Source organism: Coturnix japonica, chromosome 20 (assembly GCF_001577835.2).
Source record: "Coturnix japonica isolate 7356 chromosome 20, Coturnix japonica 2.1, whole genome shotgun sequence".
Lineage (NCBI taxonomy): Eukaryota > Metazoa > Chordata > Aves > Galliformes > Phasianidae > Coturnix > Coturnix japonica.
The window spans coordinates 743,916-762,362 of record NC_029535.1 but is presented as its reverse complement, the minus strand read 5'-3'; the positions used below and the strand labels follow the sequence as shown (position 1 = coordinate 762,362).

General features: G+C 47.1%; 1 protein-coding gene across 6 annotated transcripts in view; it reads right to left on the bottom strand.

Moving 5' to 3' along the window:
- The window catches only part of NDRG3 (NDRG family member 3), a 50,062-nt gene that overhangs the window by 9,241 nt on the left and 22,374 nt on the right, over positions 1–18,447 (bottom strand). For all 6 annotated transcript variants that reach the window (XM_032448632.1, XM_015881320.1, XM_015881318.1 and 3 more), the window contains exons 3-8: positions 17,571–17,606; positions 3,305–3,410; positions 2,326–2,446; positions 1,816–1,878; positions 1,436–1,496; positions 204–290 (exon numbers count right to left, since the gene is read on the bottom strand). In XM_032448632.1, the coding sequence (XP_032304523.1) occupies positions 204–290; positions 1,436–1,496; positions 1,816–1,878; positions 2,326–2,446; positions 3,305–3,410; positions 17,571–17,606 (474 nt within the window). The remainder of the gene's footprint in view (positions 1–203; positions 291–1,435; positions 1,497–1,815; positions 1,879–2,325; positions 2,447–3,304; positions 3,411–17,570; positions 17,607–18,447) is intronic.

Here is an 18,447-nt window from a genome sequence, read left to right as displayed (position 1 = left end):
GGATTACTCACTCACACATGATCATGCCCACTCATGCTTCTATGGTGTAGGTCTTGCTACACCCAAACCAAGAACACAGCAGGGAAAGAAATGAGATCTTGCAGTTTGGGCCATAAAATTCCTGTACTCAGTCCTTTTCTTACTCTACATACTGTTCATTAAGCACTATGGAGAGAAAGTATGTAGGGGCTGGAAATTCTCACCTTGGATGCTGCCCAGTCAATCCAGCCTTTTGCACATGGATCAACATTAATAAGCACCAGTCCCTCCACCAGGTCTGGGTGGCTGAGCTGTGGGAAGAGCACAAGCACACTCAGAAGGATGGCTTAAGCCACACTGGGAGGTGCTTCAGCTGAGAAGTTTCTTGCAAGAGGAAGGCAAGGCAAAATGCCCCTCCTCCCGCTCCATCCTGCCATCCCTGAACCCTACAGTCTCAAATACTTCAGGAACTGCTTGTGAACACAAAACCCATCAAACAGAAGCGGAAAGCTTCAAGTTCTAGGCTCACTCAAAGGCTGCGAAAAACAACTGCTTTGTTGCAGTGCACAGGTGAGCACCAGAAGCAAATGGTTTACAATCCGCACAGCATGACAAGGGCTTTCTGAAATTTCACTGAGCCACACGTTTGAGTGATTTCTTTATTAAGACTAGTCATTACAAAAGATACAAAAAGTAAGAGTCAGAGCAAACACCAGTGACTAGGTTCTCTGAACTAGGTTTACTGAACTAGGTTCTCCCCTAACAAAATCCTGACTCCAGGAAACGGGAAGCAGATGTTTTTGGAGGAGGGGCAGCTACACGCAGCTTTAAGAAGCAATAAGTGGCCTAAACCATGAGCAACACTCTGCACTCATCAAATTCAAGCAAACTTTACTGAGAAGGTCACAGTGCAGTGACTGCTTTTAAAACTATCCCTAACTGACTCAGGTAAATTCCTGGGCCATGTCCACTGATTTCATATACTCACAAGTACTCCACCAGAGAAAAATGTCAAGTAAGTAAGAACATAAAGGCAATGTACTCCTTTGCTAAAGGTGGTGTGTTAAATTCTCTTCCTTTTCACTGAAAAAGCACACATCACCTGTGCTAGTCCACAGCACATCATCAGACCAACCACTTGGTGCTCCCACAGTAGTGCAGTCAGAGGGTATTCGTAAAGACACTGCTACCTTCAGTGTTTTGTTTACAACCGATCATTCTTGAGCTTCACATTTCTAGCAGACAGGATGGCCTCTGCTGACTCAAAGACATCACATTAATATCTTTCCATACCTGACATAGCTTCAATTTAACCAACTTGATTTGGAGAAGCTCTCGCAGAGCTCCCTGCATGCCTGCTGTAATTATTGCTACCTTGCCCGTGCCCCACAAGTAGTCTGTTTGTTAAGTAAAGACCCCAGCTCATATAAGCCACAAGGAATGAAGAGATACTTACAGCACACCTGCTGAGGACATATGCGCCAGCTCCCAGCCCAATCCCAATGAAGCTTTTCAGGCTGAAATACAGGCATTTTACCATCAGTAAGACTAATTTAAACTCATAGCTGAAACATCCCAAAAGGCAAAGCTTTTCCCCTCCTCTGTATCCAGCTGTTCACTTATGGTTCATTTTCAAAATGATCCAGCAATGATTCAGCGGCCATAAGTCATCTCATGTGGCAGACAATGATCTCAGCATAAGAACCAGACAGAGTTACACAGGTTAGGAGGTGCTCAGGCCCTTTGGGACAACTCAGTGGGCATACCAGATATTTCAAGCATTGACAGAGGGAGGTGCTGGAATGGTTGCAACCAACTGGTTCTTTTCAGACTTACTTTAGGTGTGTCAGAACTGCAGGCAACATTTCAGCCAGTTCATCCATAGTGGGATACTGGTACCTGAAAACCAAGAGAGGCTAAAATCAAACACAGCTCATCAGAGGTCACTTCCCAATTCTACCCAATATAGGTGATTATTCTACAATGATACTGTAGTCCAGGCAGCAACATGGATCCCAGCCCTCAAAGCAAGACTAACAGAAAGTTCTATTTAGGCAGTCAGGCATCTGTGGGAGGATGGACAGACAGAGCAAGGAATGCCAGCTAGACTGCAGTGTGCTCAAGTTATGGAGCTGGTGCCAGTGCTCACCACTAGTGAGGGCCATAGCAGCAGGAGTCCCTTGCAAATCCCTCTGGAAGCTTTCTCATCTTCCTACTTCCTCTGCTCCTGAAAGCTGCCTCCCACCATACCCAGCCTGAGCAGTCCCAGTTGGCTCAAACTAGGTTCTACCAGAGCCCGGACTGCATCCATGTCTGGAACTATAAGCATCTCCACTGAGCTCGTACCCAGATGGGAAGGGGGGGGCTCCTTCCTGTTGGCCTGGCGCATCCACATGGCACACAGCAAAATGGTGAGTGATCTCCTGCATGTCTTCAAAGTTAAAGAATGCATTGAAACAGGACTTGTCTGCAAAAGAAAAGGAAAATAAAAGACATGAGGCATTCCCTGAAGAATTTTAACTGTCATCCAAACATCATGGCACGCGCCTGCATGGGCCCAACCTCCATGCTAACTAAGCCTGTGGGGCAGGGGATGCCGGGTGACAGTGCTGCTCTGCCCCACTGACTGCATGCAAACGAGTCCTAGCAAAATAACTGCCATGACTGAGGGCACAGCAGGCAAACAACAGCCAGCACGCATGCCTTGTAGTGCTTGGGCACTCACAGTGCATACTGAGGAGCATCTATGTGAATGTAACAGCAAATGTAGGGTGGAACTGGTAGGAAAAAGCAGCTGAGCCCACTACAGACATTATAGCACTTCTGAAGCTTTATAGAAGGGACATGCTCCCCTCACACTGTTCAGGGGAATGGATAACTCACGGCAAACTCAAGGTGAGCAGCTTTATCAAACAGTGCTCCAAGTCAGCCAGAGCCCTGTAGCATGGTGGATCCACTTCCACTCCAACCCCATCTATTGAGGGCTGTTGGAGGACAGGGCCATGCCCCTCAAGCAGAATCACAGAATGACCCGGGTTGGAAGGGACCTCAAGGATAATGTAGTTCCAACCCCTCTGCCTAGCAGGGCCACCAAACATACACATTTACTAGATCAGGTTGCCCAGGGCCCCATCCAACCTGGTCTTGAACACCTCCAAGGATGGGGCATCCACAACCTCCCTGGGCAGACCTTTATCTTTGCACCCTGGAATAATCCGTCCTATCTCAGCTATGCGCCAGTCCCAGTGTTCCCCACATTCAAATGATAAAACAAGTACAATCACAAACAAACACTTCCCAGAGTCCTGGGAATGCAAGGGCTTACGGTTGAGGCCAATGTCATGGTATGTGAGGATGACAGGTCTGTTCCCCTTGGGTGTGCCTCGCATGGTGACATGGACCACTCCAAAAGCTGTCTCAATGTCATGTTCCTGCAGAGAGAGAAGAAGCAGCCTCAGCATTACATGTACTGGCTGTGCTATGGGACCACCAGCAGCAAGTATCTCATCCACATTTCACCACTGCTGCTCTATCCATGTCAGCAACTTTGTCAGACCTCTGTCTTTCCACAACCACTGCCAGGAACAGGTTGCTTTTGTACAGACATGTGAAGTGTTTGGCACCGTGCACAAGATCTCATCTCATTAGGTAATGTTGCTGCACAGTAATGGAGGCTCAGTGTCATCTGTCCATCTGTCTGTCCATAGTATCATGAAAGCAGTTCCTTTTCCACAGTCACAGAGTGCCCTTCACTCCCCAGCTGGCATCCCTCTCCCTGTTGCAGCCCACAAGCCTCTGCTCAGCCCACACTGCTGGGACTACTGTGCTGAAGGGCAGCTCAGGGGACAGTGATGCCAGGGAAGCTGCCAGCAGCCCCAGGCCCTGCAGACCATGCACCTGAGGATTCTGAAACTGCAGAACACCAGAGAGCAGCAAGAGCCCAGCTCTGCAGACCCAGCCACTGGCTGCCTGGGACGCTGGCACCCAGGGCACAGAATGAGAGCCTCGCCCCTTGCCTCGGAATTGTGGCAACAGAAGCAAGCTGCCAGAGCCACACTGCCCAAAGGAGCCCCAGGCCTTCTCCCTGCTTGGCTGTGCAGCCTGACTTTCTGTCCTGCAATCCCTCCTGCAGTGAAAACCACCTCTGGCTGCCCCCATCCTCAGAGAACTGCTGGGTTTTACTTGCATGCTGCTGTCGCACTGCACACATGGAAAAGCCAGGGTGCCCAGCAAGCAGCAACAAGCTGCCTGCACTGCATGTGCACTGAGGTTCTCCAGCACAACTCTCTGCCTCTTGCTGCCTTTTCTTGGTGTCCCGAGCTGCTCTGCTACAGATTGGGACATGTCCTGCTTTGTGCTGCAGTGGTACCCTCATGGCCACAGCAGCCACTCATTCTAGTGTTCAGAAAATTAGTTGGTGTGAATCAGCCCTCTGCCATATCTGGCAGCTTTAGAAGGAGGCCCAGGCTGCACATCAGCACCACTGCTGGGAGCAGTGAGCTCCTGGGATTGCCCAGAGAGGGTCAAAGCAGCTGCAGCCTGCAGCACCCCACACCCAAGCGGACCGACTGGCTGGCTGCCATGGAAAGCAGGGCTGTGCCATAAGCAGCTTTAACTCACTGACCTGGCAGGAAGCTATCCAAACCACCCAGCTTCTGTTTGTTAGATTTTTAATCTGACTTTGTTAGATTTCTGCCAGGTCAGTGAGTTAAGAAGCTCACAGAGCGGTCTGACAAATGCTGATGTGGGCTCCAAGCCAGACAGAGGGCATGGACTGGCTGAAGCAATAACTCTGCCCTGAGCAGCCTGCTCCGACTGACTTGCATCCTGTGTATCTGCAGCCCCCAAGGACTGCGAGGGTTTTATAAGCAGCAACAAAAGGTCAGCCATCAAGCAGAAGCACAAAACCCAAACTGAGTTAAACAGTGAGAAAAGCACAAGAACAACAAAAGATCTGAAGACACTAAAATAGTCAGCAGCTCGGTGCCTTTTCTGGAATTACACTTTATCACCAGGGTCACATGCACTGCTACCAGGTCAAAGACTGGAGAAGGTACTCGAAACAGAAGCATCCAGCTTTCTCCAGCTCTGTGGTTCCAGCACCTTGATGTGCTTTATATTGCAACAGCCTGCATTTTTGTGCAGGCTTTGTATCCAAAACTTGAGCTTTCCTCAGCTCTATGGCAGGGAAGGGATGCAGTTTCCTTGAGCTAAAAAACACTCCTTGCTCTCCCACCTACTCTGGTTTTGTAAATTGTATAAACTGAGATTTCAGCAAGTGAGATCACTTATTGAGAAGGGGGTTCTCACACACTGCTGGGCAGCAGCCCAACACAGAGGGCTCACCGATCCTTCAGCCACATGAACAGCTCAAACAAAGGGAGCAGCCATTGGAGACGGGAAGCAACTTGAGAAATGCCATCCTCAGCAGATCACAGCGCTGTAAAAGCAGCAAGATGCTACAGAAGCAAATTTTCTGCTCTACCAACTGAGTCAGACACTACACTCAAGAGAAGGGTCCCCCTTGTTCACTTTTTTAACTACACACTGCAACACCATGCTGATCTCCTTCCTGAGATTTCTTAGGCAGGGAAGACCAAGCTGCACTCCCAGGCTCCTTGCATAATTTCCAGCTCCATTTTTCCAGTGAACTTCCATTTCTCTGAAATCATGCCCTGGAGCCATAGGGCTTTTCTCATCATCTGTGGTGGAGAACGACAAAAACATGCTCAGACGTCACACCATTATACAACACACACGGCTTCCCTGCCACCTGCTTCCCTCCACAGCTCTCCCACATATCAGAGCCAAAGGATAGCATGAGGCAGGTGCTTAATATAGAGCTTAGGTAACACATTCTAGATGGCAACAACAGTCACTGCACATGTAAGATATTACTGCTGCCTCAAATTGGCCAGGAAAAGCAGAAGAGGGTATTATTTAATTACTAGTTTGTTACCATTCCAAGCATGGAGCAGACAAACCCAGCTGCAACAGACCCTGTACGCAGCCCTACCTCGTTGCACTGCCCACATAACCACTGCCCACCTAAAGTTCTGCCTGTTTGCCCACAGCTCCTGCGCTGGAAGCTCTCAGACACCAATCTTCTTTGTTTCTCAGGTGCTGCTGTGTGTGGGTTCTGGTCCCAGCTCAGGCCAGCTCCAACATGCTGCACCACTGCATCCCCCATGGAGACCCCAGGATTGCTCTCTGCAGCTGCACAGCAGCCGCCTGAGCAGTGGGCTGGTCAGCAGCACAGAAGACAGCAGGTGGCAAAGATGTGGCCAGGAGACAGCCAGATTTTAACAAATGCACACTCTGCAAAATAAGGGAGGTAAAGGCAAGAGATGCTGTGTTTTGAAATGCTCGAGAAGCTTTGATTTTCACTTAGAGACTGGAAACTGTCAGAGGTTTTTCTCAAGAGATGTTATCTTCTGCCCTCATTTGTACAGTAGGAAAAAAACAGCCAGCAGCCGCAGGCACTGCTGCAGGAGCAGAGGCAGCAGCTGGCTCTTGCTGGCCGCAGGGCCCAGCCCATGACGCACAGCAGGGAGCCGCTGGCCACATGCCGGCAGCTGCTATTGATCAGCCCAAGCCCAGACTGGAAACACGGCTCAGAAATTAGCAGTGCCCTTGGGGTGTGTGTGAGAAACGCCCTGATGGAGGAGCAGCAGGGACAGAGCAGGGCAGAGCACTGGAGCTGGCTGCACCACAGGTCCAGCAACCCTGCTAGTCTGACTGAAAGAGCGTGTGTTTTGGTAACAGGGTAGGGCAAGCACACAGTGACACATCCCCAGAGTATTGCATCTTGGACCCTTCATTTTCCAAACCTGCAACCATCTGCAGGTGAAAAGAGCCTTAACTGACCGGAGGCACAGCTTCTGCAGTCACCCTAAGACCAGGAAAGCCAAAGCAATAATGTGCAGGCGGTGGAACATCCTTCCCCTCTCTTGCACCAGCTGGTTCTGCCCTCAGCTTGGAAGGCAGCGAGCAGCCAGCCCCAGTGCCACAACCCACAGCAGTGACACCAAACAGCGAGTTGGGTTGCCCTTCGCACCTCCCCTCTCCTGGTTGAGGTTCTCCAGCCTGTATGGCCACCCTGGTGCAGCAGCCTCTGTCTGCCTGCTCTGTCCTTCCCAAGCAGAGGGGCTGGCAGAATGTCAGATGTGGGCGTGCTGCCGGTTTATACAGGAGCACAATGAGGTTGCTTTGTTCTCTGTTCCCAATAAACAAGAATTGATTTGCTTTGTTGAAAGCCTTGAGCCCTGCGCTGACATTTCCACTCATCTCTCGTAATGTCTTATGCCTCTGGGTTATCACCAGCCCTGAGCCCACTCTTGCATTCCACTGCAGCATGGTTTGACTCAATGAGCACCACGTTTACATTTATCCATAGGCAGATAAAGGTCACCACCACACCTTTCATCGCTTTTTCCAGGTCATTTAGGAACAGGTTTAAACAGCACAGGACCCACCACATTTCTCCAAAGCACCTCTCTAGTGACCTCATACTACCATGAAAATAACTAACTTCTGTTCTTTAACCAGTATTTAATCCATGAAAGGACCTCTCTACTTTATCCCATGCCCCACAAGCCCCTTAAGAGCCTTTTGGTAGGGAGGCTTGTCTTTTGGAAATCCAAGTAGGCTGCATCCATTCAATTGCCTTTATTTACATGTTACCAACCACTCCAAAGGACTCCATCTTTCCCCACAACTTCCCCTCACAAGCACCATGCCCAGTGTTCATGCCCAAGATCTGCTAATTGCACTCTCTGCGAGCTTACCAGTCTGCCAGGTACAGCTGTTCACTGAATGCCCAAATCTTCTCTGGGACCCCTCTTAAAACTTGTGGTGTAGGGGAAGCACTGCAGCCCTCAGGCAGCTTCAACAGGGGAAGGTAACCTCTCCCTTTACAACCCAACTATTCCGTTCTTAAACTCATTTACTCCTTCTGGGTTGATAGAAGCAGCCCTGACACCCTGCTGTCAAAGCACGCCTTTTGTTTGTTTTATAGTCTCTGCAATGGGCACTGCAGTTTCAGGCAGGCTCTCTGCTGACTCCACCATGTAACCTCTGAGCTGCTCCACAGCAAGTTCACACACAACAAAGAAATTAAGTTCTGTTTTTCTGGTACAGCCAGATCTTCTCCAAGCCCCCCCCTTCAGAGCCCGAGCAGCCAGCAGCACTCCAAACTGACATGCTTCCATGGCTGATAGCTTTGAAATACAACAATCAATTTCCCCCCCTTGCAAATCATCAAATTCCCTTTGTGCCCGCTCTATCCTTTTGTTTAATCTGCTTTAGTTTGTAACCTTTTACAATTTCTCCTGCTTTTCAAAAAAAGGTGCTTTTTTTGTTCTGTTTTTTGTTTTGTTTTCAGCAGTCTCCATGCTCTTCTGTTTAGTCATGCTGGCTCCCCTGCACCATTTCTCACTCTGCCATGATAGATGGAGGGCCTTTGCTCTTTCCCTGCATTCTGGTGTCCTTAAGAAATCCCAGCACTGCTGTAAAATTGCAGATCTTAATTGCCCAGCTAAACTTATCTTCCATAAGATTTTCCTTTTCTGTGCAGCTCTTGGTTTGAACTTCCAAGCCCAGAATCAGTGAAGCACTCTTATGGAAAGGATGTTGACCTGAAGCACGTTGTGGTTCCCAACACACAGCAGCTCTTTGAAGAATATTTTGCACATATTTTTTCGCTGCTCAGAATCTCTGCTTTTGCTCCCCAGGACCCTAACCCTGTTGCTCCAAAGAAGTTTGGATATAGAAATGGGGTCTTAGTGTGGTGCCCTACTGTTGTATCTGCCTGACTGGCAGAGGGCAGCTGAGATCAGCCTGCAAGGTCATTGACACAACTAGGGACAAAGCATAATTTTCCTACGGAAAAATTCCTGGGATTTCAATTTAAGGGAACCTAAGGTGTTCACTGAAGTAATTTGGAGTCAAATCAGATCAACAAACTTCCTGCAACACCTACGTGCATCTTCCATCACCTGCAATTACCTCCTCCTCCTCCCATACTGCATCCAGGTATTGCTCCCACTGTCAGAGTCCACAATGAAAGCTCTACTGTTAAGTACTACTCTCTGGTAGGGGCTGGGCATAAGAACACAGGTAACAGTCAGAGAAGGGTCAGCAATGCCAGTGATTGACTCCAAACGCCCCGTGATTTCAGCTACATGCCTTATGGTCCCAGCTCCTTTTAGCCAGACCCCTTATGTCTCAGAAAAGGGAAATGCTGTGAACTTCAAAGGGTTCAGCATCAGAAGGTGGTACGACACAACCTGACAGCAACTTTAAACCATTTTAGATAAAACACAGATATAGGAATTGCTGGGAGCTACTCCTTGCTGGGGATCTGCAGGTCAGATGAGGCTGTGACATTATCCTATTTGGCCTTAACGTCTCTGAATGATTCTTAAAGTGAGGAAGCAAATGCACATCAAAACATGAGTGCCAAAGTATAAGTTTACTGTGGGCTGATGATGGGAAGAAGTAGACACATACCCAAAGTGGCACAAAGTTCACCCAGGGGAACCTTCTCTGACTGCTGCCTGCTGCTCCTGGCCAGAAAGGGAAGCAGTGTTAGGTCTCACAGAAGATTCCTAATATTAAGAAAAATCATCACAGAGGAAACTTCCAAAAGCAGCCCCAGAGGCAGTAAGGCTTGACTGGAGCTCAGAGCCCTGGGTGGTGAGCAGAGGGAGCTGGGAGCAGGGCTGCGGCAGCTGCTCTCTGAGCTGCCTTTCCTCCACTACAGCTCTGCACAGGATCCAGAGCTTAAGCTTTAGAAGTTATTAAAGTCTGAAGTAAACAATTTGTTTCACAGTGGGAATGATTAACAATGAGAATTCAAATTAGAAGTTCTTTTCACAACTAATTTATTAAGCTTCCTTTCTGGCATTGCCAAATCAGTCCTACTCACAGTATGAGGCTGCTCAAAGTTCAATATTATTTTCCTAGAAAAAATTAGAATTGATTTTATTTGGAGACTGAAAACAAAGAATATACCTGTTAAACCTTTTCTATCATCTATTTATGCTTTCAGGTCTGGTAGGACATAAAGCAGCAAGGTGTCTGCTGCCTACATTCTGCTTGCAGCCCAGAAGGCCAACCCTGTCCTGGGTTGCATTGAGAGCACTGTGACCAGCAGATCACATAGGGAGGTGATTCTGCCCCTCTGCACTGCCCTCCTGAGATCCCACCTGGAGGTCTGGAGTCCAGTTCTGGAGCCCCTGACACAAGAAGGACATGGAGCTGTGGGAGCAGGTCTGGAGGAGGGCCACGGAGATGATCAGAGGGCTGGAGCACCTCCCCTGTGAGGACAGGCTGAGAGAGCTGGGACTCTTCAGCCTGGAGAAGGCTCCAGGGGGACCTCATAGCAGCCTTCCAGTACCTGAAGACACCTACAGAGAAGCTGGGGAGCGACTTCTTATAAGGGCATGTAGTGGCAGGACAAGAGGAAATGGTTTTAAACTGGAAGAGAGTGGATGTAGACAAGATATTGGGAAGAAATTCCTTACAGTGAGGGTGGTGAGACACTGGAACATGTTGCCCAGTGAGGCTGTGGATAACCCTTCTCTGGAAGTGTTGCAGGCCAGGTTGGATGAGCTGTGAGCAGCCTGGTCTAGAGGGAGGTGTTCCTGCCTACAGCAGGGTGTTATAATGAGGTGATCTTATGGGTTCCCTCCAACCCAAATCACTCTATGATATGATTCTATGATATTGTGTTGTCTTGCTCTTTGCTACAGCTGCCCTCAGATTTCTACACATTACTAAAACAACAACACAAACCATGCCTATAAGCTAAAAGAAATTGTACAACCACGAAGCATCACCATCTGGTAACTCTTACCATTACAGTACCACAGACCTTAATGCAGTTTGCATGCAAGTGCTTACCACCTCCTCTCCGTGCAACATTATTTTGGAAATAGTAGAGCTAAAGGAGATGGCTGCGTGGGAAGCAAGCCTAAATCAGATTCAAAGCAACATCTTGAACTAAATTATTCATTTCCATACAGAGCAGAAATTTATTAATAGAAAACACAATATGATCTATGCAAGCAGGCAACGGCTTTGAGTACTTTGTGTAATTGGATTAAGTCTTAAATTAGAGAAACGCTGGGTGAGAACCAAGAGCAGCAGCAGAACAGGATGTGTAATCTGGTTACATAAACACAAAAGCATCGGGGGACAAAGGTGCTGCCGGGCTATCCCCAAGCTACTATTTTATATACAAACAAGCTTTCATGTGCTGCTGTTGCAAAGGTACACAATGTTGGTCCATCCGTAACCCTTTGTAATACACTGTCAGCCCAGATGGAAATGGGAAGTCACTTCCAAAATCTGCCAGAGAACAGGTCAAGGCTCTGCAGACAAATGAACTGAAATCATTTTAACAGACATATAGCTGTCAGGTTGGGCTTGGGTTCCAAAATCAAACTCCCCAGGACCACAAAGTACTGAGCCCAATAGCAACTAAGCAGTTAATGACAACACCTGTGAGCCTGAAATGGAACAAAGAAAGAACTGTGCTTTTCCCTCTCCTGCCCTATCCATGTGTTCTGTAAAGCTGGTAAGGCCACTGCTTTCTTGTGCTCCAGTAAAGTATCCAGGACTTTCAGAGAGGCACTCAGCATGGCATATGTAATGCTTCTTCCTTGTGTTCTGAAGGTAAATCCCCTCTTCCTCAGCTAACACAGGAGAACTGTAGCTTCCTAGCTCAGGGTCAATGAACACACCAAGAGATCTGCTCTTGTCTGACAAAGCCTTGCAGCAGGTCAGCTGCTTCCAGCACTGCCATCACTGTTTTGAGTCAGCAGAGTCTTTTGACACTGACTCAATGTTATGAGCCTGTCCTAGGGCAAGAAGAGGTTAATGCCTCCAGCCCCTAAACAGTGGGCTCAAGACGCCGCATCCAGCACACACACATCACTGTAAACATGAACCCTACACAAACATGACCTGAATGTACTATAATACACAGGCAAGACTAAAACTTTTGGCATAACCACTACAGACCATCTTAAACCCTCAAAAACAACTTGAAAGATGAGCTAGGGGTCACACTTCCAACAAGATCAGCCTGTCTGCAGACACGATGTGCTGAACTGCTTTTTGGTGTTGTGCTGAAGACTAGGAACATCTTAAAATCTTTTGAAAGCAGGGCGATGCTCTGTGCTTCCAGACCTGCAGTGTCCCCAGGAATCAGAACTGTGTCTAACTGCATTGAGTTGTAACTAGTATTGCAATTACTCATTAGCTGCGCTGAAACACCATTAACGGGTGTTGCATAACAGATGGAAACAGATCAATCACCGGTAGTGGGAAAGCACCATTCATTTTTCTGAAGGCAGGAAGAAGGCAAATTCCTCTCTCAACCTAAAGCTCATACATTTGCTGTGCTGAAAGAATTCACAGACAGGAATACAATTTAAAAAAGCACAGGAACCTCCAATACCTCGTCTGTATAGGCAGCAGCTTTAGTACATTGTCTTGAGCATTCTGAAAGCAAGAGCGTGTTTACAAAAATCCCACGGAAGGTTCATGTTCAGACATTTAACAATAAGCAGTATAAGTAACGTAAAGCCCAGCCAGCGAAACCTCTCCAGAACTCAATACAGCAGTGTCACACAAAGAGGGAGCTTTTAGATGGAGAGTCTAAGATGGGAGCAATTGGAAAGAAAGCTTCCCAAGAAATAAGAACTATCGATAAATAAATCAGAAATAAAATTTAATTCTCATCATTGTTACCTTTGTTATTTCTGTTGTTGGCATGTCAGCAGAAGTCAAAATCAGTATCTTAGTGGTGTGATACTAAAGATAAGGGGCAGCTTCTGCTTTAGTAGTCATAAAAAAATCTTGCTTGTGCTGTTGTTAATTTCCATCTAGCACTTTCAACAAGAGAGTCAAAGAACTCACTGTACTAATTAGTAGCACAAAGGTCTTCAATATACTAGACAAAATGTTTTAGTGCTGATGAGAACAGCTCCCCTGGTATTCATACAGAAAAGGCAAATCCTTCCTCAAAGTGATGAAGTTTTATATTATTTCACTGCAACATACAAAAGATGCTTTATAGCACCTTGTATTCAAGGCTGGCATGTAGCAACCACAATCTGGCTTTAACGGCTTCATTAAAAAATGAACCGCCTTTATCAGCAGCCTACACAGTGAGATTGAGTGCACCCTCATCAAACCTAGGGACAACCCCAAGCACAGTGGTACAGCTGACAGAACAAAAGGAAGGGAGGCCATTCAAATGGACTTGGACAGGACTGAGAAATGGGCCAGTGTGAACCTCATAAGGTTCAGCAAGGCTGAGTGCAGGGTGTTGAACAGGGCGGTACTTAGGGACATGTTTTAGTGGGCAATATTGGTGGTAGGCAGACAGTTGGGTCAGATGACCTTTGAGGTCTTTTCCAACCTTGATGATTCTTTGATTCTATGATCTGGTGGGTGGCAAACATCCCACAGCAGGAGTTGGGGTGCGGCAAAGTTCCTTTCAATCCAGGATGTTCTATGAATCAATGAAGTTTCTATTTAGTGTCTGTGACATTAGCTACTGCACGTGATGTGTTGTTTCCAATCACCCCTCAACATCAGAATACCATTTCCTACTGCACCTGCAAGATAAATTAAAGCAAAGATGTTGGGCAAGGATATGAAAGCTTTCAAAAATCCAGACTGCAAAGCTTATGACATATGTATTTGTGGGAAAACTTCACCAGAATAAAGTCAGTAGAAAGATCTATTTGAAAAATTATAACTTCCAATAGAGAAAAGTAACAAAAAAATGCTCAGTAAACTGTCACTAACTCCAAACATTTTGTTGTAGTATTGCCTATGCCAATAGGAGAACAAGTACCTCCACACTTCCAATTGATTCCAGAAATGCACAGCAGCAAGTTGTTGTACAGGAAAGCTTTCTTTGCTCTGTGGGTTTGTACTTGTTTTGCCTTTTCTGTTTCAGCTGAACTATGCATGTCCTGGATTTTCTTATTCCCACCTCTTCCATACCTTGTGAGCTTTCTGCAAATGTTCTGCCAAAACCCAAACCCCTCTCCACACCTCAGGTCCTCATCTGTCTGGTGGATGCTGAAGAGCAAACACTTCTCTCCCTTCCTGTGGGCGGCAAAGTACTAGCTAGAGATCAAGTGAAATGCTAGCTTATGTCAGACTGAAAAGTAACACTGACTTGTTTAGTTTTACAAAAATATTAGCATATTCCTTCATCGGTATTTAGGCAAAGCACCTGGAGAAGGGGGAAAAGATTGAGGCTAACGTGGAACACCTCAAAGCAGCTAAAGAAGGTCTGCAGATAATAATAAAAGCACAAAGTACAAGCACAGCTCTATTAACTGTGTAGGTCACCACACCATCTGTCCCTCAACAACCCAGAGCATTTAATCCACCATCTGCCTGCTAACATGAGAAGAAGCCAAACATAGATTTCATTAGGGTACGCATAGCTTTCAAGCAAAATGCAGGTCCTGGATTTAGGTTAATATGTTTAATTGCTGAGAATAACCTAGATTCATATTGATAAAGACCCCTAAGCCATCATGCTAGCTTTCCTCTTTATCTCCACTGCAAACAGTTATCAGATTATGTGGGGGTTGCTTCAGCTGATGCCCAGGCAATCTGTTATTTGTCAGGGTTAACTGCACTTGCTCGTAGATAAACAACACAAGAAAACCAGGGCACCTGTATCTGAAAGGCACTGTGATGCAGCCAAGCTAAAACCTTCTTCACTCCACACTAACTCGGAATAACAAACTTCAGAGGCAAGAGGATGTTTGCTCAGTAGAGGGTTGTGTTTGTAGCACCTTGCTGCCAAGTGGGACAGACAGTGGGCATTAGCTTATGCAGACCCAGTCCTGGCAAGTCACTTCAAACTGAAAACAAATACACTGGGAAATTAACAGAACTTCACAATGCCAGCATCCACTCTTTTCCAGAGGAGGGTAAGATGTTATAAGCCTTAAATGTTTGTCACCTGGAGAAGTGACACATGCCAGAGCTTTACAGAAAGCAGCATCTCTAACCTGTGTGCGTGGCACCACACAACTCCCAGAATCAGTGCTCAGGCCAGCTGCACCCTCATTAGCTGGGATCAAAGCAAGCACTTCTCCCAATTATAAACGCTGACCAACTCCAGCTCTGTAACTCCAGCTACCAGAAGGAGCCCCAGGGGCACTGAAGGACGAACAGGCTCTGAGGCTGCTGGGTGGGCTCCAGCCTGACCACAGCACAGCTCCCATCAGCCCTGCTCACTGCTGGCAGCCTGAGCACAGCCCAGGATGTGGATGGCCACCTCCGCACAGCCAGGCCCGCTCAGCTCTTTCACCTGCACTGCAGGGCTGCTGCTCACAGGTCTGTCCTGCAAACCACCCACTGACAGAACTAGAGAAAAATCAATGTGCAAAATAGCAGCCTCGTTCACTGGATCAGATCTGAGGGTGACTTTTTCAGTTGTGTGAAAATGAGCAAGATGATGAAACCAGCTACGAGCCCAGGCACAGACACAGCTTTATCTCCACTTAAAGTGGCTGGGTTTGGACTCTGTTAGAAAAGTGAAAAGGCCTGAAATGCGTTTCGTCACTGATGCTGTGCTCTCCCAGTGCAAACAATACATCACATAAGATAATATAAATCCATCCCACAAATCCCCTGAACTCTATCTCAGAACCAGACAGGGCTCCTGCAGATGCTACAGCTGATGGAGAACATTACTGTGCTGGGACTGGAACATCAGCCCTCAGCAATTTGTGGGCAGTTTCTACCTGCTCTGTCAGAATGATTCTGTCCCCAAAGCTCCTCTGCCCTGCAGGACTCCAGACAAATTATATCCTTAATCAAGAGCTGTTAAGCTATACAATAAGGTCTTAATTCCTCTGAAAGCCGCAGCAACCTCCTTCAGAAGCACGGTGAAGAAAAATCCTACCACTTCCACAGGGCCCTGGACAAGGCAGTTGGCCATGCTTTACCAGATCAAAAAGCCACTAGTAGTTTTGCACAAGGCAACAAGAGATGGGCTTCTAAGTTTAAGCACTGTTCCTTTACTAGCAACTGAGGCAGAACACACAAGAAGCCATCCCACCAACTGCTCTGGCATTTGCCAGGGCCTCAGCCAGCCCTGGTACAGCCCCAAATACCACACCTTGTAGGAAATGTGGAGGAAGGTGAGGCTGGGACATGGGCAATCACAAGAGACACCATGTAACTTATTGCTGGAAGAAAAAAAAACATCTAAATGAATTACCAAGGGGCTCCTGAAAGGAACATCTCATCTTCTGCCCAACTGTTGTCATGGCCACCAGTTCACTGCTGATCTCAATCAAACAAAGGCAAGCAACAGGCATGTCCTTACCAGCCATGGTCCCCTCTGGCTTTCCAGGGCTGCTGCTGCCCACCCCCACAGCCTCCTTGCAGCCACCCCCAAAACACACTGCACCTATTTTTGCCCTTTGACTGACCCTACATGGGAGTATGCTGAATCTCTGGCAGAGATGGAAAAGATGCAGAAATGTAGAGACAAGATGGTGCAGGGAAGTGCTTTTCAAGCCCATTACCCACCTTTACACACACTTTTATTAAAACCTATTAAGCCAGAAAAATCACCGTAACTGCTTCTGAGACTGTCCACTCCAGTTACAACACATTAAGACCGGTAATTTTTAGTTTTGTAGGCTTTAAAATAACATTATAAGTCACAAGGAATCATGCTAGAGCAGTTCAGCGACATGTGCCTGCCCAGATGGGATGTACTTGCAATGTCCTATATCAAGAGATGGAAAAAATACAAACTGTCTTCTTATTCCAATCCTGCTCTGCATAGGCTTGCAGAAGGTTTTCTACACTCATCCACACTGACACACTTTCATTCAAAGCTACCTTGTGACATTGACAGACCCACCCCCAGCTGCGCTGCTGGGGTAATACAGCCATGGGTGCCTGTCCCATGCTGTGTAACCAGTACAGGAAAGTCAGCATGGGAAATGAGCCCGTGCTCTATAAAGCACACCACGTCATCTCAGCACTGTGCTCTGCCTAGATGCATCCTGCATCTTGAAAGCTTGTGGTGCAACTGCTCCTCTGAAAGAATTATTCCTATAGCAACCGCAGTGCTGAGGCTCATCTCCCCACTATTCTGAGAAGAACTCCCCCCCCCCCCCCCAAGGTGAGCCCAACTTCACCATGACCCAGGCTTAGAAGAGCAAGGGTGCTGTAACTGGGGCAGCAGTAACACTCAGTGCTTTCTATCTCCTCTCAACACAAACAGGCAGGGCATGCACGCTCCTCCTTTCCATTTCAGTGAACCAGATGGGATGTGACAGACCTGCAGCTCATCAGCAGATCGCATCTCTCCAAGAAAATGCCTTCCACAGCTCACTGCAGAGCAGCCTGCCCCTCACAGCACACAGTAACAGGCTCTGGTGAGAGGGTGAAGGGCTGTTTCTGTCAAACAGACATGTTCACGTTCTCAAACCCTATAAGGAATTAACATGAAAATACAACTCTTCCATGCCTGATGGGCCACAGGAAGGCTGCCCACAGATCCTTGGCACCTGTTCTTGTCTCACCTGGCAGTCAAAGTCCTGGAAGTTGCGAGCTGCATTCTGTTAAAAAAAAAACACAGAAAACAGACTTCAGCACAGTGACCCAAAACACAGAGCAACAGCACTACTAAGGATGTCCTCAGAGACCTCTGCTTCATCACATCCTGGCAGGGAAGGTGACCCTACTGAGTGCTGTCAGACACTGCACCAGGCTGGGCAAAGCACCCGAGGCAGCATTCTAGCTTACTAAGATATTGTATCTTAGTGTTAAAATTACAGCTAGGGCCATGTATGAGCAACTAAGGTACCCCAAACATTTCTAGCAGCCAAATACCCTAACTGCCTCCCACATGCGAACAGACGGCCGTTCCCCTCTCCCAGGCTTCATCACAGTTAGTAAGTGCACAGGTTACTAACCACATTCTTCAAAGTTTGTGACATACAAATCTTATATACCTGCATATCTGATCTATGAAGTGTTAAGTACTGAACTATGTCAGCTGTTTCAGATGTGGCACAAAGAACTGGATTCTCAGGATGTAGGAAAGCAAACATTCCATTATTTACTGTATTAACTGTCTCAAATCTGAGAGTAAGGCACATCTTCCAATCCTCTGAGCAAGTGATGGCTGCACCCCAAAGGCAAAGAGCTAACTGGAATCATGAAAGGACATTCCTCAGGGAGGACTGGGATCTCCTGAATTAAGCTGTTGCGTTTCAGTAACTTTTCAGTGAGGCTTTTTTAACAGTTACATTTGCCAGATTATGAAGCAATCAGAAGTAGTAAAAAATTTGGAATGGAAATTAACATGATACTGCACTCTTGGTTTTGTTTTGCTAACCATCTTTGCTTAAACTGTTGTTATCATTCCAATTGTTAGCCTGAAGGCGTTAGAACTAA